General features: G+C 44.3%; 1 protein-coding gene across 1 annotated transcript in view; it reads left to right on the top strand.

Moving 5' to 3' along the window:
* Positions 1 to 15,674, top strand: part of UTP11 (UTP11 small subunit processome component) — a 21,107-nt gene extending 5,433 nt beyond the window's left edge. Inside the window, exons 2-9 of the mRNA XM_072609988.1 lie at positions 4,723 to 5,243; positions 8,830 to 8,891; positions 10,304 to 10,406; positions 11,242 to 11,355; positions 11,631 to 11,724; positions 11,818 to 11,948; positions 14,943 to 15,053; positions 15,590 to 15,674. Coding sequence (XP_072466089.1) covers positions 5,181 to 5,243; positions 8,830 to 8,891; positions 10,304 to 10,406; positions 11,242 to 11,355; positions 11,631 to 11,724; positions 11,818 to 11,948; positions 14,943 to 15,053; positions 15,590 to 15,673 — 762 coding nt within the window. The 5' untranslated portion in view covers positions 4,723 to 5,180 and the 3' untranslated portion in view covers position 15,674. The remainder of the gene's footprint in view (positions 1 to 4,722; positions 5,244 to 8,829; positions 8,892 to 10,303; positions 10,407 to 11,241; positions 11,356 to 11,630; positions 11,725 to 11,817; positions 11,949 to 14,942; positions 15,054 to 15,589) is intronic.

Below are 15,674 nucleotides of genomic sequence, written 5' to 3'. Positions count from 1 at the left end.
TACCCCCAGAAAGGCCCTCCCAAAGGCTGAGTGGCTCGATGGGAAGAACATTGGAATGAGAGTCAGACAGCCTATGCCTGACTTCCAGTTCTATTGCTTACTGAGCCAAGTAACTTCACTTCTGAGTCTGTGTCTTCATCTGTAAAATGGGGATAATGATACCTGTCTTGCAGGGTTATGAGGAGGATCAGATGACATAATTGTATGTGGAGGTACTTGAGAAGCCAGTACAGATATGAAGGATTATTCAGTAAATGCTTACTGATGGGTTTATGACTCTTGGTGGGGTGAGTAGGACAATGGGTCTTTTGTCAGTGAGCTGTGTCGGGGGGGGGGGGGGGGGGGGGGGGGGGGGGGTGGCCTGCCTGTAGAAGCAGTTCTTCCCAAGGTGAGTTTTGGCATAGCTCAGCCTAGCCTCCCATTTAAATCGCCCAGAACAGTAGTGAGGATACTGAATTTCTCAGGCTTCCTTTGTCTGGAAGTTATCAGAGTAATACAAGTCAACGTGGGGTGGACTTAGTGAGAGCCACCCTAGATGGAGGAAACCCACTTCCCTGTATCCACTGGACTGATCTCAGATTCCTCTTTCCCTGAGGCCCTGTCTCTCTATGGTAAGTTTGTGTCAGAAAACAAAGGGTGTCAGAGCTAGGAGGGCCCATGTAAATAAAGAATGTCAAAGCAGGGAAGGGCCTTAGAACACAATGTTGGAGTTGGGAGGGGTCTTAAAACAGGGAATGTCAGGGCTGGGAGGGCCCTTAGAACAGAGAATGTCAGGCTGGGAGGGCCCTTGGAACAGAGAATGTCAGGGCTGGGAGGGCCCTTGGAACAGAGAATGTCAGGGCTGGGAGGGCCCTTGGAACAGAGAATGTCAGGGCTGGGAGGGCCCTTGGAACAGAGAATGTCAGGGCTGGGAGGGCCCTTAGAACTCAGAATGTCAGAGCTGGGAGGGGCCTTAGACTATTGAATGTCAAAGCAGAGAAGGGCCTTAGATCACAGAATGTTAGAGCTGGGACAAGCCTTAGAACCGGGAATGTCAGGGCTGGGAGGGGCTTCAGTCATACATAGCCTGTCAGAGATGGAAAGAACTATATGTCATCTAGTCCAGCTCAGTTTTATAGGTAGGAGACTGGCACATAGTGGGGAGGGAACTTGTTCATGGTCATACAGTTTATTAGTGGCAGAGCTCAGATGAAAACGTAGGTCACCTTTCCATTGTACCACACTGCCCCTCTTATATCTAGAAGAAAACAACCAGAATGATTCATCCAGGCCTTTGGGTGGGGGTGGGGGTATCTAAAAGCAAGATATGGTCAAAGCTCAAAAATCTGACAAGGTTGACAAGATGTATGTGAAAAGTTAAGCAATGTATGAAATGTATGAGCATGACTTCTAAGAGTATGCTGCCTAGGACCCCAAAATGCTGGGGGTCCTGGAGAAGGGAAATGCTTCTGCTGGGCCAGAGTTCTCAGGAAACTTTAGTCCATGTTAGGCAAGAAACCCTGATAACAGTGTAGGTGACTAGAGGATTCAGGTTGTCTTTGTAAGTTTGTGCTGGTACAGAGGAGAGGGCTCTGGAGGGTCTTTAGCCCACCTTGGGAGGTGGGATGGATCACTTTGGGTACATCATCCATCTTCTCAAGGCCTCACTGTCTTCATCAGTAAAATGAGAGGCTGAAGAAGCTGTCTGTGGCTTCTTCAAGCTTTGGTTGTAGCTATGACCCTGTGACCTTGTGTGAGTTACTTGATTGGCTAAAAGGTGGATTTGGGTTTAAGTTTTCCAGTTTTTCAAAATGAGGGGTTGTCCTTAGATCATTTAAAACTCTAAAATCCTGGGACCTTGAGTCTTGTCTCCTTTACTTACCAGGGAGGTGACTTTGGGCAAACAGAAACAGTATTTACATTGTTGGGTTCACAGAATTGTAGTGGGAAAAGTGCTTTGTAAACTACCACAACACAGAAATGAGAACTGTTGTTATTCTACTCTCTGGACCTCAGTTTCTCAGTAGGTAAAATGGGTATAAGAACATGTGTCTAGCTTCCCTCATAGGGGTCTTATGGGGTCATACATAGACGTGAAAGTGGTTTGTAACCTGTAAACTACTATAAAGATATGAGGAATTTTAATTTTTATGCAAAGGAGCCAGAGAAGCCTTAATTCTCCTATTTAGGAGGAACTGTGGGTCAATTTCTTTTTGCTCCCATTACCAAATATGAATGGTAGCCAGGTGCATGGGGCTATTGTAGCAGCTCAAAAGTAGCAAATTAAACCCAGAACTATGGGAAAAGGCTAAACATTGTCAAGAAAACATGAATTCGGGTTTCATGTTTCTACCTCAGCCTCCAGGAAGGGCCAGCTTCATGTTTTGAGGTGCCAACTCAAAGATGATCTTACCCTTAATCTTGCTATGATGCACAGATGTGCCACCTTTAAATTCAAGAATTTGCAAATCCCATTATCCAGTCATAATCAATTGGCTTTTCACCTCTCCCTCTGTCTTTTCTTACATAACCCTACTCTTCACCCACACTGTCACCACCAATTTCTTGATCCCTCATTTCTCTCTTAGGGCATCTCCTTTGCACTGTCTACTCCCGTCTTTTCCCCATCTTCATCCTTTTGTGAACCAATTCAGCTCTACACTATTGTCCCTTGAATCCCTACCCCCCCCTTATCATATGGCTAAGCCTCAGCCTTAAATCACTCCTATTTGTCCCCTTTGTTCCTACACACATACTGCTGAACAAAGGTGACTGACACGACTGTTCTAAGTCCACTACAAATGTACATTACACACCCCAACTGGGTCCTCACTGCTGCTAGGCAATCCTCATTGACTCAGTCTCCCACTCTCCTCAGTTGCTTTTCTGAACCTTTTCATCTCTCTTCATCCCTCCCATAGCTCCCCTTCCCCCACTCTCAGCCGAGAAGTTGTCTCATATTTTACAGACAAAAACTGATCCCTCTTCTCTCTTCCTCATCCCCTATCACAGATTCCTTCTGCCACTCCTTCCTCCTTCACCCTTGTCTCACATAATGAGGTGCCCTTATAGCCAAACCTTCTACTTGTTCAAGCAATCACATTCTATCTTGTCTTTTCCAACAGATGCCATCATTTCCACTATTTCACATTTTCAATCTCTTTCTGTCTAGTGGCTCATTCCCTGTTTACAGATATACACATATCTCTTTCATCCTTCCGTCTCTGCTATTATCCTATATCTCTTCTACCTTTTAGAGCGAAATTCCTCCAAAGGCAGGCTATAATAGGTGCCTACACTCTCTCCTCACTCTTTTCTTAACCCTTTAAAATCTGGTTTCCAACCTCACTGAAACTTTCCTCTCCAAAGTTATCAATGATCTCTTAGCTGCCAAATCCAATAGTCTTTTCTCAAACCTCATTCTCTTCCACCTCTTTGCAGCCTTTGACATTATTGATCACCCTGTAGTTCTCTTTTCTATAGGTTTCCTGGAGATTACTGTTTCCTGTTCTCCTTCTACCTATCTGACCCCTTCTTAGTCTCCGTTGCTGGATTCTCCTCCAGGTCACACCCTCTAACTGTAGGTATCCACAGGGTTCTATCCTGGGCCTTCTCTTCTACCTCTATTACTATTTCACTTGGTGATGACATAAACTCCCATGGATTTAATTGCCACTGCCACATTGATAATTCTCAGCTCTACTTACACTGCCCCAGTCTCTCTGCTGACCTCTAATCTTGTCTCTCCAAATGCCTTTCAGATGTCCCAAACTGGATGTCCAGTAGACATCTTAAACTCAAGTATCTTCAGAACAGAACCCATCTTCCCATTCTCTCTTGCTCCCCCCACTTCTTGCCTATTACTGTAAAGTACCCCACTATATTTCCAATCTTCAGGCTTGCAACCTAGGAATCATCCTCAAGTTCACTATCTCTCACTGTCATGCCTCATATCCAAGCTGTTGCCAAGGCCAATTTCAACCTTGCATTATGTCTTGGATAAACCCTCTTCTCTCTTCTGACACTGCCACCACTCTAGCACAGGCCCCCATAATCTCATGCCTAGGTTATTGCAATGACCTCCTAGTGGGTCTACCTTCCTCAAATCTGTCCCCCCACTCCAATCAATCATTCATTCAGCTACCAAAGTGCTTTTCCTAAAGCGTAGGTCTATAACAGTCACCTCCCTACTCACTAAACTCCAGTGGCTCCCTATGGCCTCTAAGATCAAATACAAAATGCTGTTTGGCATTTAAAGCCCTTTATGACCTTTCCTCTCTTCTTCCACTTTACTATTGAATAGGATGCTCTTCCATCCAGTGACACTGGGCTCCTGGTTGTTTCAGAGACAAGACACTCCTCTTTTATCTCCGGATATTTCCTCTGGTTGTCCACCATGCCTAGAATGTTCTTCCTCCTCCACTCTAACTACTGACCTCCCTAGTTTCGTTTAGGTCCCATCTAAAACCTTACCTTCTACAGAAAGACCCCTCCTCCCCCTTAATTCCAGTGCCTTCCATCTGTTAATTATTTCCAATTTATCTTGTATCTTGTAGCACGCTTTGTTTGCCGGTTGTCTCTTCTCTCAGATCCTAAGCTCTGGGAGGGCAAGGACTGTCTTTCAACTCTTTTTTGTACCCTTAACCATTAGCACATTGGTGCCTGGCACATGCTGCTGCTGTTCAGTTGTGTGCCATTCTTCTTTGCAAAGTTACTGGAGCGGTTTGCCATTTCCTTCTGCAGGTCATTTTACAGATGAGGGAACGGAAGCAGAGTCAAGTGACTTATCCAGGATCACACAGCTAGCTAGTGAGTGTCTGAGTCCACATTTGAACTCAAGAATGTAAGTCTTCCTGACTTCAGTCCCCGAACTTTATCCACTGCATCACCTAGCTGGAACGTAGTCGACGCTAAACAATCGATAGCCAAGGACTGGCACAGAACGAAGTCTTAGGTGGTTGAAAACGTGAGCTGGCACCCAACAATGTGCCAGATGTCACGTGGCTCCAGTCCAAGGGAAACTACATTTCCCAGAAGGGCTTTCAAAATCTGGCGACTATTCTTCCGAAGAGGTCCGAGTTCGATAGGCTGTGAGGTGAAAGTGGGAGGGGCCAGCGAGTGGCGCGGCCTACTTCCGGTGAGGCGGCAGAGGCTGAGCGGAGTCGGAGGTGCTTCTGGGGCTCTCGGACAAGGGAAGCGACATGTCAGCGGCGTTTAAAAAGGCGGCCAAGTCCCAGCAGCGGGAGCACCGGGAACGAAGCCAGGTATGAGCCCCTCATTCTTTCTCTGCGGGGTTGTCCAACCCCGCCGTGACTCCGGGGCGCGAATCCGGCGTTTTCCATTCGGTGCTCAGCCTGGCGCGTGCGCGCATCTTGGGCCGGCTCGTCGGCGTCGTCCCCGCCCCCTCATTTGCATACCGCGCTCTCTAGGCTGCTGCCTGGTGGAACCATCCCACGTCAATTTCCCGGAGCTCCAGAAACTTGGGTTCTGTGGAAGGACAGCAGGAACTTACTTACGGTCTACATAGAGGTAGTGGCAGAGTTAGAAGTAGGATCAGAGCCAGGGCCCGCACCCAGGTTCCCTAACTTTCAGGCCGGGGCTCCGTTCAACAGGTTGTTATTATCTTGCATTTTGTGAGTAGAAAGCTGGTCTGGGAGTCAGGGAGACCTGGGTTCAAGTCCCTCCTGTTCCACAAGTTGGCCATGCGACCTCCGGCAAGTACCTTTCAGTGCCTCGTGCAACTCTGGTGCTTAAAAGTTTTAGACTAGATGCCGACTAACATTTGCAGAGGTAGCTTCTTCACCTGGGAGTTCTGTTTTACAGGTGAGGAATCTGAGACTGGGAGAAGTTAAATGAATTGCTCAGGATCACACGTGTCATAAAATGGATTAGCCAGGAGTCAAATCCAGGCTCTCTGATTATAAGTCCAGAGTTTTTTCCTCTGTCTGGCATTCAAAGACCTTCATAACCTAGTTCCCTTCCATTTTTCCAGGCTTTAAGCACGTTATTCCCCCATCCCTCAGTGACACTGACCTCAGGGCTGTTCCATGAACAAGACACTCATTTCTCAGCTTTGACCATTTTCTCTGGCTGTCTGCCAAGCCTGGAAATGGTCTTCCCTCCTCATCTCCACCTACTGACTTCCTTCCAACCAAAACCTCACGTACAGGAAACTTTTCCCAACCCCTCAATTCTGTTGCCTTTTTTCCTCTTATTTCCTAGGTATCCTGTATATAATTTATAATATTTGTTTGCTTGTTTCACACCCTCCCCCCATTAGATTTTGAGTTCTGAGGGTAGAGACTGTCTTTTGCCTCTTTTTAGATCTCCGGCCCTTAGCACACAGTAGGGCCTTAATAAATGTTCATTGACTAGCTGACTTAACCCTGTAATCGCTGTGCTAGGGTGGTGTAGTACGAGAATCTTCTATTATTAGTTGGGAGACCTGATTTCTGTCATCCTTTGTGCTAATGATGTTCTGTTAGGCATTTCTTAAGTTCTTAACACATGCTAAACCCTGGGGATAAGAAGAAAAGACAGGAAGCAATCCCTGCCCTCAAGGAGCTCACCTTCAGACAGGGGAGACTACATGCGAACAATTACATCCAAATTATATACAGGGTAAATTGGAAATGATCAGGAGTGGAGATTTCTAGCATTAAGTTGCACCAGGAAAGGGTTCTTGCTGAAGACTTGAAGGAAGCCAAGAGGTAGAGGTGAGGAAGGAGAGAATTCCGGGCATGGGGGACAGCCGCTGAAAATGTCCAAAATGTCTGGGTCGGAAGTTGAATTGTCAGGTGTTCAAAGAACCCCAAGGAGGCCAGGATCACTGTACTGTAGAGTGAGGGGGTTGTGGGTAAAGCATAAGAAGCCTAGAAAAGTGGGAAGGGGGCAGATTATGAGAATCTTTAAATGCCAGACAGATTGGATCCTGGAGGTAATAGGGATCATCCTGTAGCTTCATTGGGCAGGACTAGGCTATGCCAAAGTGACTTGCCTTGAGCAGGCAGTTGGTTCATAGGATTTAGAGCTTTTAGAAAGCATCTAGTTCAATCCCCTTATTTTACAGATGATGAAATCGAGGCCTCAAGAGGTTAAGTGACTTTCACAAGGTCATGTGACTTGCCATCTGGTATTCTTTCCAGAGTAGGCTGCTAATACTCTCTGAGCCTCAGTTTCATCGTTTGTAAAATGAGCAGATCGGACAAGATGTTCTCCAAGGACTCTTCCAGCTCTGACATTCTGTGGTTACAGAGTTGACCTCATGGATGATAGGGAGCTATTGAAGGCGAGTAATGTGATAAATTTACTTTAATTCACTCCCTCTCTGTCTTCTGATTGACACAAGACACAAGACAGATCCTGACTCCTGAACCCCTTGTTGATGGATACTTTTCCCCCTCCATTCTCCCCAACCTCCACTCTTCCCATTGCATTTTTCCTTTAATTTATTATATAACCTTTTGTTTTTATGTCACATTTATTGCCTATTACATCCCTCCCTGCTGTACCTAGAGAGCCTTCTCTTTTAATAGATTAAAAAAAAATTTTCAAGGAATTAAGTGACTCATGGACCCATCTGTGACACAAAATACAATATTGTAGACCTCAAAGCCCCTACTTCACCCTCCAAGGGAGAATTGTCTCTGGGCCAAGTGTGGTCATTTTGCCACTGTCAGTTTCACTTGATTCTTCCTTCCATTTACATTGCTTTAGTCAATGTATATGTTGTTTTCGTGGTTCTGCTTATTTCATTCTTCTTATGATTCTCTGAATTCTTAATTTTCATTGTTTTTTTTCCAGTGTAGTAATATTCCACCACATTAATGTGTCACAATTTACTTAGTTATTAGCTACTGTCTTGACAAACTTAACTTCTGTACATGGAATAAATACTATATCTTGCTCATATAAATATTACTGTTTTTCAAATGGTTGTAAATGCTGTTGTAATGAATAGAATATAATGTCATTTAAAAGCAGATTTCATAGAAGTTTTTGTCATGTTTTTCTTTCTTAATGATTATTTGGTACAGTCACCATTATATGGAGATATGTTATGGTTTTTGATTTTTTAAAGGGTTTCTCATGCTTGAAAATGTTGGGAACCACTGGGAAGGGAATTTTTAAAGCCCTTTCCTACTCTAAATACTCAGACCAGATGGTTATGAAGTATATGACAGTAGAAGAGGGACGTACAGAGGAAAAAGCTATGGATTTACCAAAGACACAGTTGTTGGGAAGAATGGACAAAAATGGTGAACCGCTTCATAAATATGCAGTATATTAGTAGAGTTCCTGAATTCAGATCTCTCCATAAAAATTGGAGGCTTTTATCAGAGCAACCACCCCCATAGAGTCAGAGTTACAGAAACACGCTCTCCTCCCTCCACCCCATTCTGTCCTTGTGGCTTCCCTGCCACGAACCTTCTTCAGATAGAAAGCTTTCCCCACCTTCCCTAAGATTTGCTGGGACACTGGACATATGCATTATGTTCCCTCTGTTTGATTTCTACAAACTCTTGTGTTCAGTTCACATTAATTTTAGTTCTGCTGGCAACCAGTCACATGGTGCACAGTCATTGTTGCCTCCCGCTGTCCTTAATTGGCTAGAATGCCCGCCATGGCCAAACTTTTAAATCTCCTGGCACCCAGCTTGGTGTATCTTGTCCTCTGGCAGAGGATGGGTATGGAGGAAATGGGGAGGGAGGAAAGCTAGGGCGAGGGGACAACTCCAAGGACATACATAGATTTACTTGTCTCTTCAGGGGGGCTGGTGCTAGTCAAATGGGAGTTTTATTGGGGGTGTTGTGTGCTGGGGAAACCAAACACCATGTTTTTGTCTTCTAGCCTGGCTTTCGAAAACATCTGGGCTTTCTGGAAAAGAAGAAAGATTATAAACTTCGTGCCAAGTGAGTTTATTTTTTTGTTCAAGCTGCTGCAAATAGCACAATAATCTTGAAATACTGTGATGAAATTGCTCGAGTGTCCAGGAGGGTATCATTTCCCGCCATTGATAAAGTAGCTGAACTTTTGGCAGCCCCTCAGATACTTTTCTGTGGCCCTAAACTGGTCTGTTAGTTTAGGCTTTGTAATATTTGTAGCAATTTCAGTTGCAACATAATTTTTCATTGCATTTTGTTCCAGATTCATTTCCTCAGAGGAACTTTATGTGATAGTCTTGATATTTGAGCCAAAAAACAGAGGGCTTTTTCCTCTCCAGTCCTTGAAATGCCAGATGGCATTCCAATATCCAGTTGTTCCATCTCTTACATTTCCATGAAGTAGAGTGAATACCTTGGATAGGAGTTTGTGATCCAGATGTGAAAGCTGGGGCTACAGTGACTGCCACCCCTTCCCATACCTACCCCCAAGATGATGAAGGCTTGATAGCAGTTAGAACTATCATTCTTCTTCAGGGCTTGATTTAACCTTTCCTGGTCAGTCCACACAATGGTCCAGGTCTTTGTACCTCCAGTACAGATTGGGAGGAGCGTTTTATAGAATTTTGAAGACCCATCAATTCCTGCAGGAGCTGGTGGACCCTGGTGCTAAATCAGGGATCTAGAAGACCCTGAGGCTCATCCTTTCCTGGTACTGTATGACCCTGGGTGAGACTTGGTTTTTCCAGCTGTAAAATGGGCACGATAGTACTTGCCCTAGATAGATAGATAGATAGACACTTGCTGTCTTTGTCACTCCAGAATCACATTCTTTCCATCTGTGACCCCATCTGGCATCTAGGCCCCCCCTTCAGATACCTGGTTTCTCACTTTGTGTGGTTCTTGGCTTCTTGAGTGACAGGAGTGTTGCCAAAGTGAAGTAGCCAAGTAGCCCAGGTCAGGTATGACAGGGTAGGAGAGAGGAAGGGTCAGACAATAACTGATGTATGAATAGGTCCTGACTCTAGACAGAGTCCTTTACATGCACCCCCTGAGTGACCCTTAGAGCTGCCCTAGAAACATCAGTGCTGTTGTTATTCCCATTGTGCAGATGAAGAAACCAAGGTCCAGAGACGTTAAATGACTTACCCAAGGTTTTGTGTTAAGTGGCCGAGCTGGGATTTGGACCTTTGTTTCTTACTAGCAATCTATGGCTTCTGTGACGTAGATTGTACTTTGATTTGATGAAGAGAACTGAGTTGGATGAAGTATCTTTCAGTTGCAAGAGAGACGTTGGCAGTCGCTGAATTAGTTGCTTTGGGGCCACAGTGAGCTGTGGGCTTTGTTGTCCATCAACTTTCAGTTCCCTGTAGAAGTTGCTTGTGGGGATTGATCTGGTCTGAGGAAGCCATTTGGTAAACTCCACTTAATGTATTTTTCAGTGACTACCACAAGAAACAGGAGCATCTCCGAGCCCTTCGGAAGAAGGCCCTGGAAAAAAATCCTGATGAGTTTTACTTTAAGATGACTCGGGTTCAACTCCAGGTCAGTGTCCGATTGACCCAGAAGTATTTATTGAGTGCCTGTCATTGTGGGAAGGGAGGATAGAGAGTCAAGGCTAACCCTGGGCTAATCTTGAGTTCACCTATTATCACACTTATTTTCTAACAGACAGCAGGCTTTTGGTGACTGGCTGTGAATCGTTTTGTATTAACAGTTGCTGTGAAAGAGGGGGTATACAAATGGCAAAATGAGTTTGTCCCATATACACTCAGTGCAGAAAGATGGGTGGTAGGGGATGAGCTCAGATAGCTTCATCTGTAAAAAAAAAAAAAAAAAAGACATGGAGACCCTAGTGGAACTCAGACTCAGTGTGATTTGGTAGTGAGACGTGGCCGTCAAATAAGTTAGTGTCATTTTTTCCTGCGTCACTAGAAGAAGGCTTTTGTCCAGAATCAGAGAAGTGATGGTCTGGTTGTCCCCTGCCTTGGTACATCTACATCTGTAGTATATTATCTAGCTCTGGGGGCCTCATTTTAGGAAGGACCAGGATGGTAAAGGGTCTCAAAACCCTATCAGGTGAGGAGGGTTAAAGGAGAAGAGAAGATTTTGTGGGAAGTAATTGTTTCTTAAACTATCTAAAGGGATATTAATGTAGAAAAGGGATCAGACTTACTCCGCTTGACCCTAGTGGGCAGAGCTAGGGCTAATGGATGACCCTTAGAAGGCATTTGAGGAAGGTGGGCATCCTGCACAGTGCAGTCCGGCTGAGCTGTCTGTGAGGGGAGCATCCTCCTTCAGAGAGGCCCTGGGGCACTGCAGGATGGCCTAACCACTGCTCAGGTAATTAATTCAGTGACTGGTTGGATGGGCCTTTTAGGATGGGGTTCACGTGATCAAGCAGCCCAAGGATGAGGTGACCGATGAGCAGCTGAAGGTGATGAAGACTCAGGACATCAAATATGTGGAGATGAAAAGGGCAGCAGAAGCCAAGGTATGGTGGAGAGCATCCTCTCCTGTTCTTCCCTTTTGTTAAAATGGGAGTGCTTCATGGGCTTGTGGGCCTCAGTTTCTTTCTGGGAAGGTATGATGTCACTGAAGGGTGATCCAGAGCACAAGTGGGACTTGGGTGAAGAGAGACCCCGGTGAAGTCTCAGTGCCTACCAGTGCACCTCATCTTTGCTTGTTGGGGCAGGGGAAATGGGATAGGTTAGCTTTTTGGACTGAGCCCCTAGAAGCCAGGCCAATGCGCCCTTGACTCTCCTCTAGAAAATCGAACGTCTGAAATCGGAGCTCCACCTGCTGGAGGCCTCAGGGAAGCAAAAGAACCAGCACGTGTTCTTCTTTGACACCAAAAAGGAAGGTAGGGGGGCAGGCGTCAACTTGGAGCCTTGGCTTTGGGGATGGGTCACTGGTGTGCTCTCACTCAGCAAGCTCTCCCTGTCTGCACTTGTAGTTAAAGCGTTTGATATCGCCACTCACCTGCAGACGGCCCCCGAGCTGGTGACAAGAGTCTATAACCGGCCCAGGATAGAGACCTTGAAGAAAGAAACCGTGAAGGGTGTGACAGAGCGCAGCCAGCTCAAGGTGCTTTTTGCCACAGTTCTGTACATTTAACCTCAAGGGGATGGAGGACTTTTTTTTTTCTTTTTGCTACTTTGTATAACAAAGATATTTGTAAACTCTTCTGTTGAATAGATTTCTGAGACTGGAAACTGGATCATAATCTGGTTTGATTGGAGACTTTGGTAGTCTTGTTAATTTATTGATGGTGCTAGATTTGTGGTGGCTGGAGTCAGGAAGTCCTGAGTTCAGATCTAGTCTCAGACACTTACTAGCTGTGTGACCCGGAGCAAGTCATTGAATCTTTCTCTGCCTCAGTTTCCTCATCTATAAAATGGGAATAACAAGCAGTACCTGCATTCTAGGGTTGTTGTGAGGATGAAAATGAGATTTTTTAAAAAGTATTTTTTAAATAAAGTATCACAGCACTTCTCAAACTTTAAAGTTCTGTGCATATGCTAGTGACTGTTATTTTGGTGCTAAAGATGTGATTAGGTAGACTACTAATGTAGGTGTGGACCAGCTGGACTTGTGGACCCCCAGTTTTTTAATTTTTTTTTAAATAGAATTTTAGAGCTGGAAGAAATTCTAGTTATTAATTCAACCCCCTCATTTTACAAATGAAGAAACTGAGTTAGAAAGAGGGAAGTGATTTCTGCCAGTTCACAAAACTAGTGAGGGGCAGAGTCAGAAAAAAAAAAAGTGCCAGGTTTTCTGGCTTCTAATCCAGGGTTCTTTTTTTTTTTATAAAAGTAATCAACCAGTGCAAGCGTAGAGTGTTGGATTTGGAGTCAGATCTTAATTCAAATCATGTCTCAGACATTTATTAGTTGTGTGACCCACTTAACCTCTGTGTGCCTCAGTTTCCTCATCTGTAAAATGAAGTTAATAATAGCACCCTAACTCACAGGATTGTTGTGAGAATCAAATGAGATAACAAGTAAAGTGCTTGTAGAACTCAAAGTGATACATGCATTGGGATAGCTAGTGGCGCCATAGTGCAAGGAGCTTTGGGCCTGCAGTCAGGAAGACTCATCTTCCTGAGTTCAAATACAGCCTCTGATACTTACTAGCTATGTGACCCTGGGCAAGTCACTTATCCTGTTTGCCTCAGTTTCCTCATCTGTAAAATATTCTGAAGGAGGAAATGGCAGACCACTCAGCTATCTCTTCTGTGAAAACCCCAAATGGAGTCAAAGTCAGATATCACCGAAAAACTACTGAAAAACAAAAAAATTGTGATTATTATAAATAATAACAAATGAGATAATTGGTAAACTTGAGTGCAGTCAAAGTATCATTCCTCCTCTATTGGGACAAGATGTTACAAGTGCTAAAAATGGTTAGAATGTACAAGTGAATATATTAAGGGACTAGGTAATCTCTGAGATTTCTTTTGTCAGCAGCATTCTCTGATCCTATCAGAGATGTTACCATTGAAGGATAAAGCACTTGGACTGTTTTCGTCTGTGGTCTTGTGTTTAGTAGTGATTATGTGTCTTCACCCCTCCCCCTAAGTTTTTTGGTTACAAATAATAACTCACATTTATATTTTGGCAGTTGACAAGATGCTCCCATGCCTACCATCTTACTTGATCCCCCACAAAGTGCTGGGAGATGTTCTTTTTCTCTCTTTCCTTTTGGATAAGGAGGTTGAAGCTCAGGGAGCTTGTCATTTGTTCTGGCTCCCTCACAAAGCTCAGATATCATATAGTTGGTGCCAGAGCCCGGGTCTTCTGAGTCTTCACCATGTAGCCCGCCTCATTTCAATGTTGAATTTTGATTCCATTTTCCCTTATGACTCTCTTCCATTATTGTGATTGGGTTTATGAAACGTGATGCTCTGTTTCTCAGAGAGTTGAAATCTCTGTTCTGACTGATTCATTGAAAAAAAATTTGTGAGTTTCAAGCAGACAGCTGTTCTGTTGTGATTTGAATCATTTACACAGCATCAGTTTTGCCTCCAATGTTTAATTCACAGCAGTTTCCTCTAGCTCAGAGGCAGCTAAACTTGCTTTAGTAATATAAATACCCCTAATTAGTTTGAATATATTGGGCAATCCCATAAATTTGACAGCGTGTGCAATAAAGTGAAAACAAAAGCTGTCTGAAACCGCTGTTGGGAGACTGTGGCATAGTTGGTGAATTGTCGTCTTCTCAGGTCCAAGAATATTCCCTCTACGTAGACAGCAGTTGGAACAGCCAGGCTGGTTTTCTGGCATTACCAGTTGTGACAAATCCTTGTTTGTGAAATAGCTTTGGAAATAGTAAGTGGACCTTTCCTGAGTATTAAGTGCTGTTGCCCTGAGAAATCTCTCTGTCCTTACCTGGTTGCACTGCTTTGCATCTGTGGGTGGAAAGGAGTGGAGAGAGATAGGGTACTGGGGCTTGTTGCCCTGTTTACTTCTGGATGATGGTATCTCTGAAAGGGGTGTGTAAAGAGTGCTTGTCAGGGAGAGGCTTCAGAATTTAGGCCGAGCCATTTCTTTCTTTTCCTGAAGTTTTTTTCAGTATGTCACAGAGTGCCTAAAGAAAGACCAGGCCATACTTTCCCAGCCCCTTTGGTTGGCTTCAAGATGTTCAGATCCTAGACAAACAATGAAAGTGATTGGGGGACGAGAGGGAGGGGGAGGTTGGAGTTAGGAGGTTTTGAGTTTGGGCTGCTGCTTACATGCTCTGTGACCTTGCACAAGTCACTTCTCTCAGTCTGAGTTTCCTCCTTTGTATAATAGGACTAATGATTAACCACCTCACAGAGTTGCTGTGAAGGAGGCTCTCAGTAAGCAGAACCACTCTGCAGAAGGGTGCTGTGATTATTGGAGAATCCATATAAGTGCAGTTCCCCAAAGTTGAAGAAATTCATCCATTGCCTTAGAGAGAGGCCCTCCTGGAGTCATGAAAAGAGCTTGTTTAAACCTTGGCAGATCTGGCCTCCCATTGGGCTCCGAAACATTTCTTAGTGACTTTTACTCCATTTGTTTGTTTTGCTGAAAATACTTGTATATTTTTCTCTTGCAGAAGCTAGCTAGAGAGAGGAAAAGGCAATACAGCCTCCTGAAGCAACGTATCGAGAGGGAGAAGGAATTGTTTGTTATTGCACAGAAAATCCAAACACGCAAAGATCTTCTGGTGAGTCGAGAAAAGCCTCAGGCCTTCGTTTCTTTTAAAGGTCTTAACTGAAACTGGATTTCATCTGTGTGTAAATCAGGCGCGGTGAAAATGTCTGCTCCTCAGGGGCACCGTTTGAGCCAATGTCTGTTACTCTGGGAGTGTTGAAATGTTCCTTGATTAAGAAGGTAATAAGGGGGTTATTAGTCAGTGCTGTGGAACAGCATAGGGTAGGAACGGGCAGCATTTGAACTTTATAGCTTATGAATAGCTCTCCGTAACATTTAAACAGGTTAACAAAACAGTGAGTGCCACTCACTGGTGTTTAAAAATAGACGGTATTGTGTAGTTAAATAGCAGGCCTGAAGAGTCTAAGATGACACTTCCATGTTATTATCATCTGTCCATGAAATGTCAGACTCTTTAGATGCTCATGTACTTTTAGTTACTTTCACATAAATACCCTATTCATTTGTTTCTCTGTTTTTGAGACTTTCCTCTCCAATTCTCCCCTCTTCCCCTAAATATTATACTAATTTTTTCCCTCTGTTTTGCAGGATAAAACCCCCAGAGTGAAGGTGAAGAAAGAAACAGTCAACTCCCCAGCTATTTACAAATTTAAAAGTCAACGAAAACGTTAAA

Source organism: Notamacropus eugenii, chromosome 5 (genome assembly GCF_028372415.1).
Source record: "Notamacropus eugenii isolate mMacEug1 chromosome 5, mMacEug1.pri_v2, whole genome shotgun sequence".
NCBI classification, from domain to species: domain Eukaryota; kingdom Metazoa; phylum Chordata; class Mammalia; order Diprotodontia; family Macropodidae; genus Notamacropus; species Notamacropus eugenii.
Note: the sequence above shows the minus strand (reverse complement) of the source record. Positions and strands in the feature narration are given on the sequence as shown.